Here is a 22,843-nt window from a genome sequence, read left to right on the forward strand (position 1 = left end):
TTTATTCAGCCATGAGAAGAAGGAAATTATGTCATTTTCAGAAAATGGTTGGAACTAGAGACCATAATTTTGAGTAAAATAAGTGAGAGAGGAAAGTGTCATGTGTTTTTTCTCATCTGTGGAAACTATAGAAGAAAAAATAGCAGGGGAGAAAAGAATGTGATGAAAGTAGAACGGAGACCATTAGGGTAGTGAAAGGGAAGCAGGAGGGGAGGGTAAGAAGTGAAATTGTTCAGATTATGCTTATATATATGTACATATGAATATGCCACAGTGAAACCAATTATTCTGTATGAATATGTACCCCCCCCAAAAAAAAAAAATCTCAGGTATGAATTGGGTTAGCACAAGTTGGAAAACTCAATGATTTACTGATTATTTACCATCCATCTACACAAACACACACACACACACAATGTGTACCATATAAAGTAATTTTCTTTTCTCTGCGTTTCATTTAATTTCTTCAGTCTCTGAGCCCTGGAGCCTCCAGGGACAGCAACACCAGCTACACTGAAACCAAAGATCCCTCTTCTGGTCAGGAGATTGCAGTTCCACCAATGCCACAGCTGCAGGTTCTTGAGCTAAAGGAGAGAACTTCCACCTCCTCATCCATCCAAGTGAGGCGTCTGAGCCAGCCTGAGCCAGCCGAAAAGCTCATGACCCAGAAGTTACAGCCTGAGCGGGTAGGCTATCGTGACCTTTCCCTAGAGGGAGATGGAGAATTAGGCATAGTTTTCCTTTTTGTCTTAACTGTAAAATTGAGAAGTCAGTCTGGACAAACCTCAGGAGAAATGTAGAGGGTAGGGGTAGGGGACACTTGTTAATCCTACTTAACTCATTTCTACTCCCTGGTTTATAAAAGTTCTCCATGAGGCTGAGAAGCAGTGTTCTCATCTCCAGGGCTCTCAGCATCAGTTCTTGCTCAGAACTTCTTCTTTATCTGCCCCAAAGGAAGACTTTTATCGGTTCTCCAAAAAAGAATTCTAAGGGTTGGGATATATCCCCAGTCAACTCAGTGGTAGAGTATGTGCTTAGCATGGATAAAACTCTAGTTCAATCCCCAACACTACCGCTCACCATCCCCACCAAAAAAAAAAAAAAAAACCCTAATGAAATGATTGCTGACTTAGAAATAAGGTCTTAAAAAGTATTTATCTTGAGAGCTGGAGATAAAGTTCAGTTGGTAGAGTACTTGCCTAGCATGTACACGGTCCTAGGTTCAATCCCCAGCACCACCAAAAAAAAAAAAAAAAAAGGTATCTCTCTTTAAGCTACATTATAGTCAACATTCTAAGATGAAATAATGCAGATATAGAGGACTTTGTGATTGAGCTGGTACTGTATATATACTCGCCTGACTTTCTTGTTTTTTTTTTTACGTTTCTACAAAATTTATTGTTATAATATTATGCAATATAATTCTGTTAAATAGGCTTTGTTTACTTCAAAAATTTTATTTCCTACTCCCATACAAGATTAATCATGTTATTCTGTTAGAGATTAGAATAATTAGAATAATGTGGTGATCCATGCCTGTAATCCCAGCTACTCTGGAGGCTGAGACAGGAAGATTGCAAGTTCAAAGCAAACCTCAGCAACTTAGTGAGATCCTGTCTCAAAATAAAAAAATGAAAGGACTGGGGATGTGGTTCAGTGGTTAAACACCTCTTAATACCAAAAACCCTAGTACCAAACACTGTAGTACCAAAAAAGAAAAATAGCTTTGGAACAGATTTCATATTTCTTAAATGTCCACACTTTATTCTACCCTTCATCTTTTTTTTTAATATTTATTTAGTTGTAGATGAACACACAGTATCTTTATTTTTAATGTGGTGCTGAGGATCGAACCCAGTGCCTCACACATGAGAGGCAAGCACTTTACCACTGAGCTACAGCCCCAATCCCTACCCTTCATCGTTTTTTTTGTTTGTTTGTTTGTTTGTTTGTTTTCTAAGAGAGAAAGAGAGAGAGAATTTCAATATTTATTTTTCAGTTTTTGGCGGACACAACATCTTTGTTTGTATGTGGTGCTGAGGATCGAACCCCCGGGCCACACGCATGCCAGGCGAGCGCGATACCGCTTGAGCCACATCCCCAGCCCTACATAGAACAAAGATTAGTTGTCTTGTCTAACTATAATGGTAGTTATTAATATGTAACATTACAAATGGTGTCATCGACTTACATACTCAGCCTGTGTTTCTTCTATATATTAATGTCTGATCGAGATAATTACTTATTTAATGTCTGAGAAACTCAAGAATGCAGAACAGATTTAAACCATCAAAATGAAAACAAGTTTTTGAGTGAAATATAATAATAAGCATGGATAAACATGAAACTGGGTTGTACATTTTTCTCCATCAGATATTGACAACTTCCCTCCAGTTGTTTAATTAGCTTCTTAAATGGTGTAATTGAATGGTCCCCTTCCCATTCTTCTTTATAAAATTATGGGGTATTCTAGTGATTCACACATTCACAAAGTGACCACTCCAAGACTTCAGATAATAGTTTCCTCAGTTATGTCAAAATCTGTGAAGTTGGGGGCTGGGGTTGTGGCTCAGTGGTAGAGTGCTTGCTTAGCATATGTGAGGCACTGGGTTTGATTCTCAGCACCACATATAAGTAAATGAATAAAATAAAAGTCCATCAATGACTTAAAAAAAAATGAAGTCATCATAAAAAGAAGTATGAAGCTGAAGAGGCAGAGCCACCAGCTGCCACACAGCCTCAAACCCCAGAAACTCAGACCTCTTATCTACCAGAATCAGAAAGGAGACAGCAACAAGGTGTGTTAAGTCCATTTTGTCAAAGGGACTGTTTGTCAAACAGTCTTCCTCCGGTTCCCTTTGACAAAATGGACTTAACACACCTTGTTGCTGTCTCCCCAAGTTCTTGCAGTGGTCCGTACTTACCAATGTCCTCTGACAAGTAATTACATAGGCCCTCATTTTACTGAGGCAAATCAGGGTGTCACACTCAGTGCAGTTCCAGTACTCTGATGCTGGAAGTCCTTCTGAAGGAAGGTATGCCCAATTATTCTTTAGACTGGTATCAATACAGGAATGGCAGAATCTAAAAGCACTTAATAATTATGCTTAACAGAGTTTCATTTAAGCAAAATTAGGTATATTCTGTGACATAGAAGAGTTGTGTTCAAAGTCCACTGGAGATGTGGCTCTTTTTCATCCTGCCTTGACTTTTTCCAGCTCCAGATCAAAGAAAAGGAACCAACTGAATTAAATCCTTTGTTATCTTTGTTTTTGCTATCTCCTGACAGGTGAGCCCAAAGAAGTGTGAAGCTGAAGAGGCAGAGCCACCAGCTGCCACACAGCCTCAAACCCCAGAAACTCAGACCTCTTATCTACCAGAATCAGAAAGGATTCATCCCACTGTGTAAGTGATAAATCTTGACTGGGGTATAAAAAGGAACTAGGAATGTGGGACCAATCTTTGCTGCCTAGGATTCTTTGAGAAGCCCTAGTTTCCTTTTAAAACATGAAGGCAGGGTGGGAGTGTAGCTCCTTTAAGGAGCAAACAACTGAAGCTTCTATCTCCTCACTCAAGATGTATAAAGGAGTCAACTCAGGGGATCTTAACTCAGTCTTTAACTCATATTTATTAACTACACCTGTGGCCACGCAGTTAAACAAAGGATATTGAGGGTTTGTAAAGAAGCACAGTCCTTTAGCACACAGTGCAGCAGTATATGAAGTTCCTATGAAGTCAGATATTGATTCCTGAGCCCCTAAGATTCTTCGATTGATCTTATAATTATATCAGGTTAAATTTGTAATTGAATAAATACATTATTCATTATTCTGAACTTGAAATTATAAGTTAAGAAGTTATTGAAGCAACAAATAAAAAATTTTAAAAAAAGAAGTCATTGAAACCAGGTGTGGTAGTTCATGCCTGGAATTACAGTGACTTGGGAAACTGAGGCAGGAGGATCACAAGTTCCAGGCCAGCCTCAGCAACTAAGCGAAGCCCTAAGCAATTTAGTGAGATACTTAGTGATACTTACTGAGCCCCATCCCTGGCCCTTTTTTCAGTTTGAGACACTAATTTAAAGACACTAAAGTCTCAAACTGAAAAAAGGGCCAGGGATGGGTCTCAGTGGTAAAGCACTTCTGGGTTCTTCCCTCCCAGTACCAAAAAAAGAAAAGTCATTGAGTCAGAATTCATGGTTTCAACGTTTCATGGGAAATGAGGCGGGGGTGGGGGGGGAAGCATTATAGAAATAGAATTGCTTAGCTTTAAGACATCAGGAATTTTGAACTGTTTTAGAGAATGTCTTATGCAGACTATTAGCCTCAAGTTGTTCCATAATTGTTTTTATGTCATTTTAGTACTGTTATTATCAGTATTATTTTTCCTGTGTATAATAATCTGATAATTTATACACTTAGGAGACCTTCAGATTGTCTTTTGACTCTGAATTTTGGAGGTTAGTGGGCAGGGGACATGATTTATTATCTCATATCCTTGTGATATTAATGTTCGTTTCATATGCCTTAACATAGATTTTGCCTTGCTACTGTCCATTCTCATATTCTTGCTTCTTCTGCCATCTTGTGGCCATTACATTTTTTGGTTTGATTTTCCTTTTTGAGATGGGTATATTATCCTTTGGAAAAGGGTTTTTCTTCTAGGACCATAAAAGAAAACTCAGCGGATACTGGAAGATGTTTAGAGTTCCTCAGTTATATCATCAATGAGAAAATGGGGTGACATCTTTCCTTCCATATAACTCATACAGACATAACATCTGCTTTCCCCTTCCCGCCCCTATTCCATGAAGGTACAGCGTGCCCTTTTTTCACAATGTCGACAGTTTCAAAGTGGGTATTGACAACCTACTACTAATTTGCCCTGAGGAACTTCTTCCTATGCACCTCAAGAAACAGTAATTTTCTTAAAAGCTCCTTGCTAGCCTTAAAGTTCTGGGTTTGTAAGATCCTAGCAATAGAAAAGCATTTTATGTTGTTTGGAAGATTCTTTATTTCTCAACTTTCCAATTCAAGTCCAAGGAAAATGAAGCTTGGAGTCATATACAGAGTTTTCCATCCCGGGTAAAGGTGGCTTTGACCTTCATTCTATGATATAATCTAGTCACATTGATTTTGACAAAGTATTAGGGAAATGACACCATCAGCAAATATTGAGATTGTCCATTGTTGCCTAGGCAAGCTTCATTTGAGCATCCTGTAGACTAGAGATGCAGTCTACATTTGGAATAGCTGAGACACATCCCTCTTACCTTCTTTCCTTCTGCTGCCTGCCAGATAGTCTCTTCAACAGCCTAAAAAAAAAAAAAATGCCCACAGGCCTAAACTCATAGGCTATTTTTAATATTAAATTTGGTGAATGAATGCTTGAGAAGTTTGCCTTCATTCTGCCTGACTCACAACATTTCTCCTAGTCTTTTTCACCTTCCACAGTGCTAGTGTTTAGTATGGGAGTCCTCTAGAGCCCTAGCCAACTTTAAAAGTGGGATCAACAGTACCAAATGGAAGAAACCATTTGTGGCTTAACCTTTGTTGTCTTCTCTCAACAAGAAGTGACAATGATTTAAAAAAAAAAAAAAAAAAAGCAATAAAGTGTTAAAAAATAAATTAGACTTTATCTTCAGGACTTCTTACTTTTTGGAAGAGATTGGCTAACTTATTTGCTATACTTGGTTAAACCTGTTCCCATTATGAGTGCCTGAGGAATTCTAGATTTATGAGGTCAGGTGTCTTTTTTATTACTTAGAGCAGGGATTTGTAAGCCCTCAATCCTATTTCAATCAATCCCTGTTCCAAAATCTAGTCTTCTCTCTCCTATGGCTTTAACAGAAGTTTCCTCATACAACAGAAATTATAGTACTCTTTTTTTTTTTTTTTAACATTATAAAACAGTAGGGGATCCCAGTGTCAAGGAAGGCTGAGGCAGGAGGCTCTCAAATTCAAGGCCACCCCGGGCGACTTAGTGAGACCCTGTCCTTTTTTTTTATATTTATTTTTTAGTTATAGGTGGACATAATGTCTTCATTTTACTTTATGTGGTGCTGAGGATCAAACCCAGTGCCTCACACATGCTAAGTGAGTGCTCTACCTCTGAGCCACAACCCTAGCCCAAGACCCTGTCTTAAAGAAAATGTTGGGAATGTAGCTCAGTGGTAGAACATTTGACCTAGTACGCATGAGGCCTTGGGTTCAATCCCTAATACCACAAAACAAACAAACCAACAATAAGGGGCAAAAGGAAAAAGGATAATAAAAGTGTATAGGCAGCTATATCATTTAGTAGTAGTTAATTCAAACCTGAATTAATTAAACACAACCTTCTGACACAAACTTAGCAGGCATTCGCAACTTAAGGCTGTTGATACTAAGGGAGTGTTTCTGTAAACCAATGTGACAATGTAATTGATATTTTCCAGGGGATCTACAATGCCTGTATCCCAAGTGACGCATAAATTAAAAAAAAAAAAACATAATTTGTCATAAGTATTATGAGTTTGCTCATTGAGAACTTTGTATCTAAGGACATACCCTCCAAAATCATACTGTCCTTAGTTAACTTGGAACTAGTAAGTTCCTGAGGGATCAAGTCCCAGTATTTGTTACTAAATTTCCATATCAGTTCATAAACTTCTCGTGAATTTTCTGTAATAGCTAAAATTCAAACACATATGCCTATAGGAATTTATTTTTTTCCATTAATTCTTTTGAATCTCATTTACATAGAACTACAAAATGTTTTTGACTTCCAAGTGGTTCCATCCTTTTCTTCTGGGCTCTAATGCTGTCTGTTTAATTATGGATAGCTTATCCCCACCTCTCACCCCCTTTCCCCATACCATTTCACAGATTTTTAAAAGATTTTGGGAATATTTGTGCAAGAACTTAAATAATGGAGGGAAGAAAGGGAGGTGCCTTTTGTTTAAAAAGGATGGGACAGTTTCAAGGATTCTTTATTATCTTCTGAAAACAAGGTCTTGGAAATTCTCGGATCCCACAAAATCAACCAAAGGGAAATAGAAGAAATAGATCTCCTGTGTCTTAAGAAGGCCAAGGAGAAAATTGTAAAATTCATATTCTAGAAAAAAATGAGATAAAATTCTCAATAACAAAAAGTTCTTCCTCCAAGTAAGCTACTTCTGGACAGGCAGTTTAGCAGCTGAATGTATTTTAGAATGACAAGGAATGTTTAGGATGTTTTGAAGGTAACATTTTCTGATGGGTAATAGTCTTTTTTTTTTTTTTTAAAGAAAGAAATTTTTAGGTCAGTAAGCATTTGATAAGTATCTACTTGGTGCCCACTGTGGCACCCTAATTCAGAAATATTTAAAGAGCATTTCTTTGTGGGCTAGGAGCCAAGGGATGGAGTCCCTCCCCTTGAGAGTCTGCATGGTGGAGGTGAGGGGCAAGCAAACCCCTCTCTTCCTTGTAGAGAGTAATAAGGGCATTGCTGAAAATCTTTCATGCTAATCACTGAATAATTTGGCTTCAGAGAAAGAGGAGACTAATCTGAGTCAAAAAGAGCTTCAGAAGGGGCATCAAATGAGATAATAGCGAACATGTGTTGTAGTGCACCTCTGCACTTTGGGGTGTTGTCCAGGCCAGACTGGAGCTAACATTTATTACACTGTTCCATGAAACAGGTATTGTTAACCACACTGTACAGATTAAGAAATATGCACAGGATCAGAAACTATCTACTATCACAGTTTGAAAGAAGATGGTGCCAGGTCCTAGCAGTCTAATCCAGAGTTCTCTTTCTTATATTTTGTGCAGACAAGGACCATATGTGAATGGGAATACTTTTTGCTTATTTGTTTTTCCCACTACTAGGGATTAAATCCTGGGGTACTCTGCCACTGAGCCTGACCTTGAACTTGGTATTCTCCACTCTCAGCCTCAGGAATAAACTGGGATAACATGCATGCAGCACTGAACCTGTCTGAAAGGGAACTTCTAAAATTATAAACATGACTGAGGCCTAGACCAAAAAGGCCTGGGGGATATGGGGAGGTGTGCTGGGGATGTAGCATGAACAAGGCTGCAGATTCTATCCCTGGCACCAAAAAAGAAAAAAATCCTTAACTTAAAACATGTAGTTTAGGACTTTAAGAAGCAGTAAGAAATTTCACCCCTGGCTAAAACCTCTGCTGTTAAAAATGCCCAGTGGTAGGGGACTTGCCTAGCATACACAAGACCTTGGGTTCATTCTACAACACCGCAAAAAACAGACAAAACCTGAGCTTTTTGATTAAGTTCACAGAATCTTATCCTGGTATTAAACCTCTGCTGTCCTTAAAATACAAAAAAAAACACCTTTGCAATCAACAAATAAGCATTTTGAGTATCTGCTGAGTGCTTTTTCAATCTTTATGGTCTGTTTTACACTTTAACATGTGGTCTGGTGAAAACGCCCACAATTAATATTTTTTGTTTTGTTTCTGATCACTTTCTACGCAGCTGATATTCCCTTCCCCTGTCCCAAGTAGCAGCTTTCTCACTTCCAGTGTTTAGTCTACTCCAAAAAGTAGCCTTCAAGCTTCAGGTATGCAAGGTCCAATTGCCCCGGTTTTCCTTTTCCTAACTGGCTCCAGGGAATCCTGGGGCAGAGTGACCTTATTAAAGACTCTGTGAGGGGCTGGAGATGTGGCTCAAGCGGTAGCGCGCTCGCCTGGCATGTGTGCGGCCCGGGTTCGATCCTCAGCACCACATACAAACAAAGATGTTGTGTCCGCTGAGAACTGAAAAATAAATATTAAAAAATTCTCTCTCTCTCTCTAAAAAAAAAAAAAAAAAAAAAAAGACTCTGTGAAACAAAGTTGTCTGTCATCTCTTCAGAGACACCCACCCTCCCTTCTCCTGGTATTTTGAAAAGGAACTCTCTCTCCCTCCTTATCCTGGGAAACAGACTGGATGGAATAGTAACACGTGGTCATTGCCTGGGTGAGCTGCCAGTGATTGGATAGTGACTATAGTATTGGATAGTGACAATTCTATTCCCACCTCCCCACCTTAAGCATATGACTGGTCTTCCATGCTTGCTTCCTGGGTTGAGGGTAGTGGGCCCATAAAAATATTGCTCATGTCCCTCCATTTGTAGAAGGAATGGAGGCTTTGGTTATCTTTAATCATTTTTCAACTATGCTTATCTATCTTCTTTAATCGTTTTTTTTCACTCCCAACTCTGCTGGTTTCCCTTTCTTCTATTCTCTGGAGTCTTCCAATCAAGGAGCTGTAACTTTATGTCCTCTCCACCCAGCCCCCTCCTTGCCCCTGGGAAGACTAGGAAAGCACACCTCCCCCTATCCCCCAGGCCCTTTGGGTCTAGGCCTCAGTAGCTGTTGTAATCTGAGAAAAGAAGGAAAAAGGCCAGGCCCCTTGAGCCAGCAGTCGGCTCCCTGTGGCCTGCCAGAGGATAAGAACCTTGCTCACTCAGCTCCCTCCCTCTTTTCTTTCCCCTCCCCTGCTGCAGCAGGGCCCTCCCCCATCCGCACACACGGGCTGCTGGGTAAGTGGCAAGATGGCTCCCCTGCATGTCTCCGGCTGATCGCTGCCGCTCCGCCAATACAATAGAGCCAGCCACTACCAGCAGCCTGGCCCTCTTCCTCCTCCTCCTCCAGAGAGACCAATCCAGCCGAACTCGGGGTTTGCCGTGAGGACTTAACGCTTATCTCTTAAAAGCCAGATCTATTTTAGCCTCCCCACACCACCACCACCACCACCTCCCCTTCCATTTACCATTTTTTGGATCCCCAGTTGCTGCATCTCTATTTTCTCTCTCTGGATCGGGTGGCTGGGGAGGAGGTGGTGGGATCTTGGAACAAGGAAGGTGGTTTTTTGGTTTTTTTTTTTTTAGGATTTTTTGTTTGGTTTTTGTTATTTCTTCCATTCCAGAAAGGGATAAACAGCACTTCCAGGGGGAGAAAAAAAATCATGTTATCAGAAAGCAAAGAAGGGTGAGAGCTTCACATTTCCATGTATCCCTTTTCCCCACCTCTCTAGCTCACCTCATCTTTCTTCTCTTCCTCATGGCTTTCGTTCCATCTTTCATTTTGGTTTGTTTTCAGTCATTCTGCTTTCCCCCTTTGTCCTTCCTGCCCGAATTGTGATTGGCTCCACTTGCCCTCACTGTGTGGGAAATAGGCCTTTTTTTTTTTTTTAATATATATATATAAGCCTTTTTTCTAGATTCAAGTAGTTGAATCGCGTGTTTCTGTGGGGGCCTCTTAGCTGGGGGCACAGGCCCAACTTCCCCTCCCCCTAACCTGTGCATCCCTCTCTGACTCCCCTTGGGAAGCTATACTGACCTCTGAGTGTCAAGCAGTCTGTTGGGAATGCTGAATTTTCTGGTGGTGGTTATCGGCCTGGGGACGCTTGGGCTCCTGATCATATAAATTGGATTTTTTTTTTTTTTTTGGCTTGATATTTGGGTACTAGAAGGAGTAAAATTAAAGATAGAAGTTAGAAATGAAGACAAAAAACAAAGATGGAAAGATAGTTTATCTGAACTGAAGCTCGGGGATTCTTTGCCTAAAGTGGGTGCCAACTTGTGTGATTAAAAGTGGGGGAGTGGGTTCAGTGTTTGGTTGGGGGAGCTACATGCTGTGGGGGAGGTGTGTCCTTACTGGGAGGCCTGTTCTCTTTATCTCTAGGAAGTTGGAATGAGGGAATGGGGACAAACTGGGTAAAAGTCAAATGAATATAAGAAAGGTTCCTACACCTCTGAGCAGGTAAAAGTGGCCTGATTCTTTGAGCTTTTGTACTCTTCAGCAGTTTTAGTTTTTCCTTTTAAATGAGAAAAGATCCTTATTGAAGCTCAAACCTTAACTAGCCCTAGATTCCCCCTGCAATCCCCTCCCCCACCATTTTCCCTGTTCTGGTGCCTCCAGATCCAGTGGGTCAGCAGGCCTTTACTTATTAAGCAGTTGATTAAACACAAGGATAGGATCATTTGCCACAGCCATGGCCATTCTTTCTTGTGTTTTTAAGGAATCAGGTCCCCATACTTTCTCATACAAGGTAAAGGTGCCTGTAGTCAGGGGGATATGGAGGCCACGGGGTTGTGGGCAAATCACAGTCACTTTAGAGGGACCATTTCAGCCAGGAGAGTCTTTCTTTCATGTGAGCATACTCTGGGAAGAATAAGTGGTGTCCTAGCTCCACAGCAATAGCCCATGTAGGCAGTGGATCCATGCTTTTCCCCCCAAGTTTCCCACTTTTCCTATGGTGGCAAGGTTTCTAGTCTGATCTGAAAAGTGGCCATCCCAGTTCTACCCAAGTGATGAGGCATGGGGGTTTCATTATCCAAAATCTGACATCTTGCTCTTTCTTCCCCTTGGTTCTTTCCTGCTCTCCCCTCCAAACCTCCCCCCATCCTGTCAGTGAGGAGAAGGAGGAAGTGACAATGGACACAAGTGAAAACAGACCTGAAAATGAGGTTTCAGAGCCTCCGATGCCTATTGCAGACCAAATCAGTAACGATGACCGCCCAGAAGTCAGCGCTGAAGATGAGGAGAAGAAAGAGGTAAATATCCAAGCCACCTGTTGGGGTGGGTGGGCTGAAGTGATCCTAGGGGAAAGAGTAGACCATTCTGGTGAACCCTCTTACAAAATGGGATAATTTAAAGAGGGGATGAGGCAGGTCCTTGGATCAAGACAGGGCCAAGGGAGAATTCGCTGGTTTAGCAAGGGAGACCCCTTGTGATGGGGACAGGGTTTATTCATCCTTTCCCTGTGGGGGAAGTAGTATAGTCCAGACTCCTGGAAGTTTGTAGCTAATTGGAAGTCTGTTAATGAATCTTAGTCTAAGACCCAGGCTCAGCTTTTCCTGCTATTTTCCCAAGCTCCTCTAGATAACTCCTTGAGCTTTCCCTCCTTTTTAAAAGCCTGATGTAGGTCAACGCCATCTAGTGGGCTTTGGTGGTTCTCACCAGATGAGCCATGCTGAGGAATTTTTGTTCCTCATCTGCCCCCCAGTGGTCTCATTACAGATATGTAGCTCCTTAGAAGCTAGCACTTGGACTGATCCAGAAGGTCCTTTCTCCATATCTATAACCCCTTGGCCTCCCTTTTTGGCATATATACTCTCTGGTGTCCTGCACCCAGTTCAGGGGGCTCCCCCCATCAGAGCCAGCGAAATCTTCTTGGCTCTTACAATAATATAATTAGCTGGGTTTGGGAGTGGGATAATGGGTGGGAGGGACTGTTGTGTGTGTAGCCTTTCTCTGGTGTGTGTTGCGGGGGCGGGGGCCGGTGAAAGTGATTTGATGTGCAGAATATTATTTATTACAAGGTCCTTCTTCCCCGTAAAACTTTGTCCAAGTACCTCATGTACGGTAATCCGCCCGTAAAATATAACCCTGCCCAACTGGCCAATCGCTGATGCCGCCTCTTCCTCTGGACCCACCCGCTGCTACTGAGCTGCCCAATCAGAGCCAAGTCTGCTATCCAGGTGTCTTGGCCAGAGGGGGGCATGTATGTGGGCTCCTGTGATGGGCCCCCTTTTGCCTCCCTGTCTTGCTTACATCAGGGGGCCAAGAAGAGCACTGTTTCTGGAGAGACTTGTATTGAGAAAAAGCATTTGGAAAGGGGTGGACTTGCATCATCTCCCTACTTGGGACACCCCAAGAAGAGCTTGTGCCAGTGCTGGGGCGCCTGCCCACATGCCCTTGCCCTATCAAGGATTGTGGGTTGCCTTGTTTGCTACAGACTGTTGGGATCCCCATCTAGGGCACCAAGACAACCTAAAGAGTCAATGTTTGTGATCACAGTGCCATGCTGTAAAACACTGAGTGGGGCCCTCGGCTTAAGCTGTGACGACTAGGAACCCTGCAGAGAAGTCTAGGGTTTGTGCCCCAGGGATTTAATGCTGATGACAGCCCAGCCCATGTATCACCACTTGCTCATCAGATGGACTTTCCTTTGGTCCCTGTTGTCCATGGTGAAGGGCAGCATGTTGATTGCTCCAACTTCTCCTCCATCCCTGGAGGCAGGGGCTCATTCATCTACCTGACTGGAACCACTGTCTCAGCTGGAGTCCCTGAGGAGATGCTGCCCACAACTCAGAAGAAAAGTATTCTGACCTTGCTGCTGAATGTGCACCAGGTCCTGGGGATATTCACCTACTACCCCAGGCTACCTTCATCAGAGGCTCCATGATCCCACTCGATGAGAGGACCCCTTCCCCAGTTACAGGCAGAGGAGAAAGGGACTCTGGAGTCATCACCTGGATTCCAAGTATTGGGTGGTGGTATTGCTGCCGCTTGCCACTGGTGGACATAGGGTCCTGCTTGCTCTCATGATAAAAGGCAAGGACCATTCCTGCTACTCACAGGCCATCTCATCAGGGACTGCAAGATGATGCCCCTACTGGGCCAGGACTGATGTCTCTGCCCCTTTCCCCCCTCTACCCCTCGCTGAGCCTGGCCACCGCCAGTGAACTGTCTTGACATCATGGAAACTGGGCAGCGTCCCCCCACACGTTTCCCTCCCGCCCCCCCTGCGCCCCTGGGAGGACTCTGGCAGTGCCGTGCTGACTACCACGCCGTGCGCCCACCTTTTTTGCCAACCCAACCCCCCACCAATTGCACAGCGCCTAGCAGGGAGGGCTCATTCTGATTGGACCGGCGGTTGACTAGATACAGTACACAGTGAGGTGCGATTGGCTGAACTGAAGATCCCAGGTGTGAGATGGTACCTGGAACATTTGTCATATTCCTAGTTTATTTTCTTCTTTATTTTCTTCTTCTTTTCCTTTTTTTTTTTTTTTAATCTTTTTTATTTTGATTTTTTTTTCTTTATCCTTATTTTTCTGATTTCTTTGTTGGATTTATTTATTTGGTTCATGTTTTTCCTGTTTTAATTAAGACCTTTTTTTTTCTCACTAACTTACCCATCGAGAGCGGCCCAGCTAAGGGTCAGGCTGGCCCTTAACAGAGACCAAGGAGACTTGGTTAGACGACACAAACGGGGCCGGGGGTGGTTAGGGAAAAGGGATTTCATCAAGTGGGTTCTACCCTACCCTTTAGAAGGGTGGTAGGGTAGTCTTAGTTTTTCCAGAAATAAGCACCTAAAATCTCTGTTGCCCTTCCCCACCCCCCTTAGTTTTGTCCGTAGTCTTTATTCCATTCAGTGTTTTAGGGGAGAAACATATCCAAACTGTCTTCTGGTCCTTGGCAGAGCCCCTAAGGCTTGAGCCCTGATTGGAGAGAAAACACTAAGGCTCTCCTAGACTGTAGACAGTGGTTGGAAAGAATGACAATGTATCTGGGGACATCCTGTCCTTCGCACAAACTTCCCTTTACTAGAGAGACCTTTCATGTCTAGTGAGTCTGATGTGGCCCCTTTCCTATGGTGGGGGCCTAGATAGTCCTGACAGCCTGCCCTCAAGCATTCCAAAGCCTGACGCTATTAGTGGATGTCAGGCTGGGGATTGAGAAAAGGAGGACTGCCCTGCTGAAGTTGCCATCCCAAAGTTGATTTTCCTTGTTTCCTTGGGTTAGCAAGGAAGTTCCTGGGAGAGTAGATGACCCAGTTCTGGGCACAGTTTGTTGGGCTTGGTGTCCTCAACTTGTAGAGATAGTGGAAGAGGGCACGCCCAACATCTATAAAGGTATGGGAAGCTGCTGATTCCTCTTCCAGCTTATTTCTGGTAAAGCTAATACATAGGTTTGGTATGGAATAGATGTCTTCTCCCTGCTGATGTTTGGTTTTTATTTTTTTCTCTAACTTGCATTGATTCTGCTTCGTTTTTGCCGTTTGCCGCTTCTGTTTTGGTCTCTGTCCCTGTCTCTGTGTCTCTATCTTTCTCTGTCTCTTTCTGTGTGTCTTTGGAGCCTATGCTAAGACTGCCCCATTTAACCTCCTTCCCCCTCTCTGTGGGGTGTCTCTCTTTCTTTCTCCCCCTTATCTTCTCTATACAGAGCTCGCTGCCCAAATCATTCAAGAGGAAGATCTCCGTTGTCTGTAAGTCTAGCCCTGAATCCCTGATAAAGGCCAGGAATACCATCAAATCAGTGTTCATAGAGAAATGGAGTCCCATTCTCTCTCAGTGAAATTCTTAGTCATCCCTTCTCTGCCCCTTCACCTAGCAAATCTGTACCTGACATATTTTGGGTTCCATTTTGAAATTTAAAATTTTGGATAGTCCTTGTCATGTTTCTCCAGTTATATTTTAATGAGATGCACTGTGTCTCAGATCATTTCCCACCTAGCTTTAGAGGCCTTTTTGTTTTTGTAATGAGGTCTGCCATGTTTCCCAGTTTGGCCTCAAATTCACAGTCAGGACTCCTTCCAAGTAGCTGGAATTATAGGCACCTGTCCTTATGCCCAGCTCTTAACAGTTTTCCAATGTGGAACTCTAGATTACAAAAGTATAATAAGTTGGGTGTGATGGAGCACCCCTCTAATATCAGCTGCTCAGGAGGCTGAGGCCGAAGGATAGCAAGTTTGAGGCCAGTATGAATAATTTAGCAAAACCTATCTTTAAAAAGGCAGAGAATGTAGCCCTGTAGTAGAGTACTTCTGGGTTCAATCCTCCCTAAACCCCCTCCTCAAAAAAAAAAGGTATAATAGTTGTTTGTTTATAATTTAGATATCAAACTGTAGTGTGGGAATTACAGTATGAGATCACATTTTAATTTTTAATTCTGCTTAGATTTTTAACATGACGTGGTCATTTGGTCCCCCACTGCCACCACCACCATTTTAGGGACTGAACCCAGGGGAACCTCACCATTACCACCAAGCTACATTCCCATCCTGTTTTGTTTTTTATGTTGAGACAGGGTCTTGCTAGGTTGCCAAGGCTAGTCTCAATCATGCAATCCTCTTGACTCAGCCTCCTGAGTCACTGGGATTACAGGTATGCACCACCATGCCCAACATCTCTTTGGTTTTTATGCATTCCTATACCTAGACTGTCTTCTCTTCCACGTCAGATGTTTTTGCTTACCATTTAAAAGCTCAAACTGCACTAAGGCAGGAGGTCAAGGAAGGAGGATTAGAGTTCAAGGCAGCCTCAACAATTTAGCAAGATCCTATATCAAAAGATGAAAGGGACTGGGGATGTAGCTCACCCCAGGTTCAATACCCAGTCCAAAAATAAAATAAAAAACAGCTGGGACTGGGGTTGTGGCTCAGCAGCAGAGTGCTCGCCTAGTACATAGGAGGCCCTGGGTTCGATCCTTAGCACCAAATAAAAATAAACAAGTAAAATAAAGATATTGTATCCAACTAAAAGCTAAATTAAAAAAAAAAAAAAAAAAGCTGGCAGTGTAGCTCAGTGGTAGAGTTCCTGGGTTCAGTCCCCATTACAAAAAAAAAGAGAGAGAAACTATCATTTGATGAAAAATAAATAAAGCTTAAACTGCTAAGGCAGGAGGATCACAAGTTTGTGGTCAGCCTGGGCAACTTAGACACTGCCCTAAAATAAAAAGGATTGGTGATGTTGGTCAGTGGTAGAGCACCTGTGGGTTCAGTCCCTAATGCCAAAATAACAACTGCTCAACAAACGAGTTAGTTATCTCTCCCTTTTTGCTTTTATAGATTATAGTTTTTGTCTGTCAGAAAGGGACTCCAGCCCTTTTATTGGTCACTCTGAAGCCATATGATTTCTTAAGTTAACCTTTTACTAAAACTCCAGTCGAAGGCAACCTGTGGGTATTATGGTGTGAACCAGCAGAGGGCCTGAGACCATCTAACTGTTGGTCCTATTTCTTGGGGACAGCAGCTACCAAGGGGGTACCAGCTGGAAACAGTGACACAGAGGGTGGCCAGCCTGGTCGGAAACGTCGTTGGGGAGCCAGCACAGCCACCACACAGAAGAAGCCCTCCATCAGTATCACCACTGAATCACTCAAGGTGAGGTGGGAAGAGCCAGGGAAAGGGAGGACAAGACATGTTAAGGTGGGAGAAGACATGTTAAGGTGGGAGTAGACATGGGCCCAGTGTAACGGGGAGGGGGGTATCTGTGTCCCAGAGCCTCATCCCCGACATCAAACCCCTGGCGGGGCAGGAGGCTGTTGTGGATCTTCATGCTGATGACTCCCGCATCTCTGAGGATGAGACAGAGCGTAATGGTGACGATGGGACCCATGACAAGGGGCTGAAAATATGCCGGACAGTCACTCAGGTAAGGCTTCTACACTCTAGCATCAGGGGAAGGGTAGTAGGCACAGAACAGGCAGGTGAGGAGCTAAGGTAAAATCTTGGAAAAGAACTCTAAAGTATTGGGTTAATTGGTCAGAGTATCAAATCCAGTCCGCTGCCTTCTGTGAATAATTTTTATTGAACACAACCACACCAGCTCATTTACTCTTGGCTATGACTGCTTATGTGTGGTATCACCAGAGTTAAGAAGTTGCAAGGTACCATGTGGCTTGCAAAGCCTAAATGTTTTATTATCTTGCCTTAACCATAAATAATTGCCTACTTCTATATTAGTTTTTCTTTTAGAGACAGGGTCTTGCTAAGTTGCTGAGACTGGCTTTGAGCTCATGATCCTCCTCCCTCAGCCTCCCAAGCCACTGGGATTATAGGCATGTGCCACCATGCCTGACCTATGTTAGTTTTTCTTAAGACAAAGTTGATGTAGTAACAATCTCAGGATCTGGTGGGAGATAACTATAAATAATAAAGTCTCCCCTTAGCTGGGCTTGGTTGCTCAGACCTGTAATCCCAGCTACTGAGGAGGCTGAGGTAGGAGAATCTCAAGTTCAAAGCCAGCCTTGTCAACTTATCAAGACCCTATAGGGCTAGGGATGTAGCTCAGTGGTAGAGGGCTCCTGGGTTCAATCCTCAGTGCTGCAAAAAAGAGAAAATAAAAATCTCCCCTTAGCAGAAGGAACCTTCTAGGTTGGCTCTACTACTGTCTCACCAGAGAACTAGAGGCTGAAAAGAATGTGCTAGTATGGTTTTGATAGACACACCCTCTGTTATCTTGTACCTTTATAGGTAGTACCTGCAGAAGGCCAGGAAAATGGGCAGAGAGAAGAAGAGGAAGAAGAAAAGGAGCCTGAAGCAGAACCCCCTGTACCTCCCCAAGTGTCAGTAGAGGTAGCCTTGCCACCTCCTGTGGAACATGAAGTAAAGAAAGGTGAATGAAATACAATGCAGTTCACTGATTCCCAAAGCACTTCATTTGGACCTCTGTAGGCATTTGATGTTTTCTACCTTTTAGTTCGTTTTTTTTTTTTTCCCCATATTTGTCATCTCCTTCTAGATATTAAAGCTACTTGAGCTTGGCGAGAATCTGTTTAATATTTGAATCTTCACATTGAGATTAGCCTAGCATTGTTCCTTGTACATTATGGATGCTCAGCACATGTAGATTGAAGAGTGGCTACTTCAGTCAATATTTAGAGGTAAGCCAACATTGTTCCCTACTAAAAGCTATTCTTGTGCTCTCTTTGATAGTGACTTTAGGAGACACTTTAACTCGACGGTCCATTAGCCAGCAGAAGTCTGGAGTTTCCATTACAATTGATGACCCAGTTCGAACTGCCCAGGTGCCCTCCCCACCCCGGGGCAAAATCAGTAACATCGTCCATATCTCTAATTTGGTAAGTCATTGGGATTGAACATGGGGATTGAACCTTTGAGCTACAATCCCCAATCTTGTCTCTTTATTTATTTTTTTGGAGACAAGTTGCTAATGCTGGCCTTGAATTTCCAGCCTCCCAAGTTAGAATTATAAATGTGTACTACCATACCTGGCCCACATTCCAGACTTTTAGTTGTTAAAAGAGTTTGAGCTTGGGGCTCATGCATCTGAGGTTGAACACCAAGATTTGCCAGTTACTCATTTCCTGACCTTGAATAAATACTTTTAATCATTTTCTAAGACTGGATATATGGGTGTTCTTGCCCTCTCCAAGACCCTGAAAATCCTTTTTTTTTTTTTTTTTGCAGTAGTGGTGATTGAACCGAGGATCTCATGCATTTTGGGGCAAGTGCTTTACCACTGAGCTTTATTCCCAGCCCTGAAAGTCTATTTTCATTGGCAGGTTCGTCCCTTCACTTTAGGCCAACTGAAGGAATTGTTGGGACGTACAGGAACCTTAGTAGAAGAGGCCTTCTGGATTGACAAGATCAAATCTCATTGCTTTGTAACGGTGAGGGGAAGAAACTGATTCTATAGGTTGTGGTGTATATTTCCTTTTGTGACCAGTGTGGTCAGGCTTAAGGGCATTGTGGCAAGGGAGAAGATTGAAGTTATACCATGACTCTCTGCCTTCTCCCTCTATAGTACTCAACAGTAGAGGAAGCCGTTGCCACCCGCACAGCTCTGCATGGGGTCAAATGGCCCCAGTCCAATCCCAAATTCCTTTGTGCTGACTATGCTGAACAAGATGAGGTAAGAAACTTAAGGAGAGGAAGAAGGGGAGACAGGGGAAACCATTTTCTGCTACATTCCAGCTGAGATACTGACCAAATCTGTAGTCACTGAGATTATTCATCCCTCTTCTCCCTGCCTACTTAGTTCCCTTAGTTGAACTAGAGCTCCTCAAAGTGCCTGTACTCCTAGGTCTCTTTAATGGGAGTGATAGTGTCTCCAAACTGACTGTACTTGTTCCTCCTCTGCCCACAGCTGGACTACCACCGGGGCCTCTTGGTGGACCGTCCCTCTGAAACTAAGACTGAGGAACAGGGGGTACCCCGGCCTCTTCACCCTCCGCCCCCACCCCCAGTCCAGCCACCACAGCACCCACGGGCAGAACAGCGGGAGCAAGAACGGGCAGTGAGGGAACAGTGGGCAGAACGGGAACGGGAAATGGAGCGACGAGAACGAACTCGATCAGAGCGGGAATGGGATCGTGATAAAGTTCGAGAAGGTCCCCGTTCCCGATCACGGTCCCGTGATCGCCGCCGCAAGGAACGTGCAAAGTCTAAAGAGAAGAAAAGTGAGAAGAAAGGTATTTAGTTGTGGGGGCATATGTGTCCCCTAGGTGGTGGGACAGAGACCCAAAGGGGAGATGGGTCAGGGTCATGTGCATCATGTGATTCATATTCTTATACCTCAGAGAAAGCCCAGGAGGAGCCACCTGCCAAGCTGCTAGACGATCTTTTTCGTAAGACTAAGGCAGCTCCCTGCATCTATTGGCTCCCACTTACTGACAGCCAGGTGAGTACTCTGCTTCATGCTCACAGTTGCAAGACTTGAGGTCAGTGGGAGAGGATATTCACATGGCTCAAAGTGAATAGGCCCAGATATTGGCTTAGGATAATAAGGGAAGACAGTGACTCAGGAGGCTGAGGCAGGAGGATTGCAAGTTCAAAGCCAGCCTCATCAATTTAGCAAGACCCTTTCTCAAAAAATAAAAAGGACTAGAGATGTGGCTCAGTAGTAAAGCACCCCTGGGCTTATTCCCCAAAGCAAACAAAAAAAGGAAACAATTGGATGAGTATGCCAAAGAAGAAACAAACCTGAAGGCTGGAGATGCAGCACAGTGGTAGAGTGCTTGCTTAGAATGTTTGAAGTCCTGGGTTCCATCTCCAGCACTGCCAGATAAATAAATAAACCAAACCTGAGTGAAGATGATCACAGACAGGAACTGAGGTTTGTAGGCATCTGAGAAGCTGGTTTATATTTGTTTGCAGAACTGGGGCTTGAACCCAGGATTATTGTACTATTGAGCTATATTTTATTTTGAGACAGGGCTTCACCAAGTTGCCAGAACTGGCCTTGAACTGTAGCTGGGATTACAGGCCTGGCTAAGAAATCTGTTATAAAGTCATCCATTTCTTTGTGGTTTTTTTTTTTGTTGTTGTTGTTGTTGTTGTTTTTGGGGGGGGTGATTATTGCTTTTTAATAGTGATGGGCCTTTTGAGAATTTCAGGCTTAAAACTCAAGAGAAGAGATTTGTTTACATCTAGGGTGATGGAAGCTAGGGAAATAACAGGTTGGGCATGGATATCACCAATGCTTATCAGCATATGGAAGTTGAAAAAGAGGCTCCTGAGAAAGACGGGTCCAATTGTGAAGTCCCTTCCCCCCCCTTCCTGCTTAGCAAAGCTTACAGTGACCTTGAGGGATCCACGCAAGATGGACAGAGTAGGACCAAGGCAAGCAGGGCTGCAATGCCTCCTCTCTACCCTTCTGGCTACAGATTGTTCAGAAGGAGGCAGAGCGGGCTGAACGCGCCAAGGAACGGGAAAAGCGGCGAAAGGAACAAGAAGAAGAAGAACAGAAGGAGCGTGAGAAGGAAGCTGAGCGGGAACGGAACCGACAGCTAGAGAGGGAGAAACGTCGAGAGCATAGCCGAGAGAGGGACAGGGAGAGAGACAGGGACAGGGAGAGGGACAGGGGGGACAGAGATCGGGATAGAGAAAGGGACCGGGAACGAGGCAGGGAGAGGGATCGCAGAGACACCAAGCGCCACAGCAGAAGCCGAAGTCGGAGCACACCTGTTCGTGACAGGGGTGGGCGTCGCTAGCTGGGAAAACACTAGAGAGCTGCAGGTACCAGCCACTCTGCCCCAGGGGGTTGAAGGCCACAGAGGGATAGGTACAATCACCACCACCCTGTAACCAAGGGTTTTTCACACCATTTGCCCAGTGCTGAAGTATGACTGCCACCTGTCCCCACATAACCAAATGGAGCAGTGGCCATCTTTCCCCCTCATACACTCTCCTTAACCTATCTGTTGGGGCTTAGCCCTCCCTTCCCTCTCATTTTTCCATTAAGTCTGTGAGAGGGAAGAGCCAGGTTATGGAGGGAGGTGGTTGGCCAGAGGTGGGGAACAACCAAGTCCCCCAAACCTCTGATTTTTCCCTCTGTCCTACTCACCACCTTCCTTGGGTACTCACAGCCTCCTCTTGGGAACAGCCGGGGCCAGGACTGGGTCACCTATGAGCTGAATCAGCATCTCTTCCTGAGTCCCCGGGCCCCTGCAGTTCCCAGTCTCTTCTGTCCTGCAGCCTTTGCCTCTTGCCCACTGGTTCCACTTTATATCCACCTTTTCCTTTCGTTCAATTTTTATTTTTATTTTTTTTATTATTAAATGATGTGGTCTATGGAAAAAAATAAAAATCTGACTTAGTTTTAACAAGTATGTGTGTGGCTTTTGTTGAAAAGGGTTTGGGTGAGAAGCCAAATTGAAGAGAATGGCTATTGCACGGAGCAGTCACGACTGAGATTCCATGCACTCCAGCCAACTCCTGTTTCATGAAGCAGGGACGTCCCACAGTTTTTCATTCTTGCTGTGGGTCTTGCTCACTTTGGGGGAGGGGGAACCCCAGGGGAATGAAACACCCCATTTCCGTTGCAGCAGGCCTAGAATGGCCAGCTTCCCGCTTCCTGGTCCTGTATTGGGCATTCGGTCACCATCTTCGAGGTGCTTCCTACAACTGCCACCAGGGGGCGGTAGTCCCACACTCTGTAGGTCTTGCAAATGAGCTTCCCAAAAAGGTTCCACTGCCCACCTCCGCCCTCCCGTTGATGTCGTGCCTGCATCCCTGACCCTTTCCCTGGGCCCGACTCATAGGCTTCCTGGACCCTCCTGCCATTCTTCAGCGCACCCCAGTCGACGCGCTACGGTGTTCTGAAGTGCAAACATCCCAAGATGCTGTCGTCCTGCAGCTACACCGGTCCCAAAAGCCGGTCCGGGAGCGAGGAGCCTGGTCTCCGCAGTGGGCTCCTAATTCCCCGCCTCACCGCGCGCTCGCTCTTTGCCCTGCTGCGGGCGACGTGCAGCCTGGCGCTCGCTGTTTCACCCTCCCTGACGGATCTTCGGAAATGGCCTGGCGCTGTGGCCTGGATGTTGTCCTCCTACCCGAGTGCCCTGCTTCGGACGGGCCGCCGCATCTGGACGCGCGGAGGGCGGACG

At 44.2% G+C, this 22,843-nt stretch overlaps 1 protein-coding gene across 6 annotated transcripts in view; it reads left to right on the plus strand.

The window, feature by feature from the left end:
* Acin1 (apoptotic chromatin condensation inducer 1) overlaps positions 1 to 22,063 on the plus strand; it is a 34,912-nt gene extending 12,849 nt beyond the window's left edge. For 3 of the 6 annotated variants that reach the window (XM_015492667.2, XM_048798826.1, XM_048798828.1), the window contains 13 exons: positions 471 to 686; positions 3,290 to 3,405; positions 11,400 to 11,541; positions 14,939 to 14,981; positions 16,744 to 16,877; positions 16,996 to 17,148; positions 17,970 to 18,111; positions 18,432 to 18,577; positions 19,022 to 19,129; positions 19,264 to 19,371; positions 19,606 to 19,930; positions 20,039 to 20,139; positions 21,125 to 22,063. In XM_015492667.2, coding sequence (XP_015348153.1) covers positions 471 to 686; positions 3,290 to 3,405; positions 11,400 to 11,541; positions 14,939 to 14,981; positions 16,744 to 16,877; positions 16,996 to 17,148; positions 17,970 to 18,111; positions 18,432 to 18,577; positions 19,022 to 19,129; positions 19,264 to 19,371; positions 19,606 to 19,930; positions 20,039 to 20,139; positions 21,125 to 21,451 — 2,061 coding nt within the window. In that variant the 3' untranslated portion in view covers positions 21,452 to 22,063. Of the gene's footprint in view, positions 1 to 470; positions 687 to 3,289; positions 3,406 to 9,507; positions 9,670 to 11,399; positions 11,542 to 14,938; positions 14,982 to 16,743; positions 16,878 to 16,995; positions 17,149 to 17,969; positions 18,112 to 18,431; positions 18,578 to 19,021; positions 19,130 to 19,263; positions 19,372 to 19,605; positions 19,931 to 20,038; positions 20,140 to 21,124 lie in introns of those variants that run through there. The other 3 variants (XM_015492676.2, XM_015492692.2, XM_015492684.2) reach the window with 3 other exon arrangements.
* Positions 22,064 to 22,843: the final 780 nt, after the last annotated feature.

The sequence above is a fragment of the Marmota marmota genome, unplaced genomic scaffold, assembly GCF_001458135.2.
Source record: "Marmota marmota marmota unplaced genomic scaffold, marMar, whole genome shotgun sequence".
NCBI lineage: Eukaryota > Metazoa > Chordata > Mammalia > Rodentia > Sciuridae > Marmota > Marmota marmota.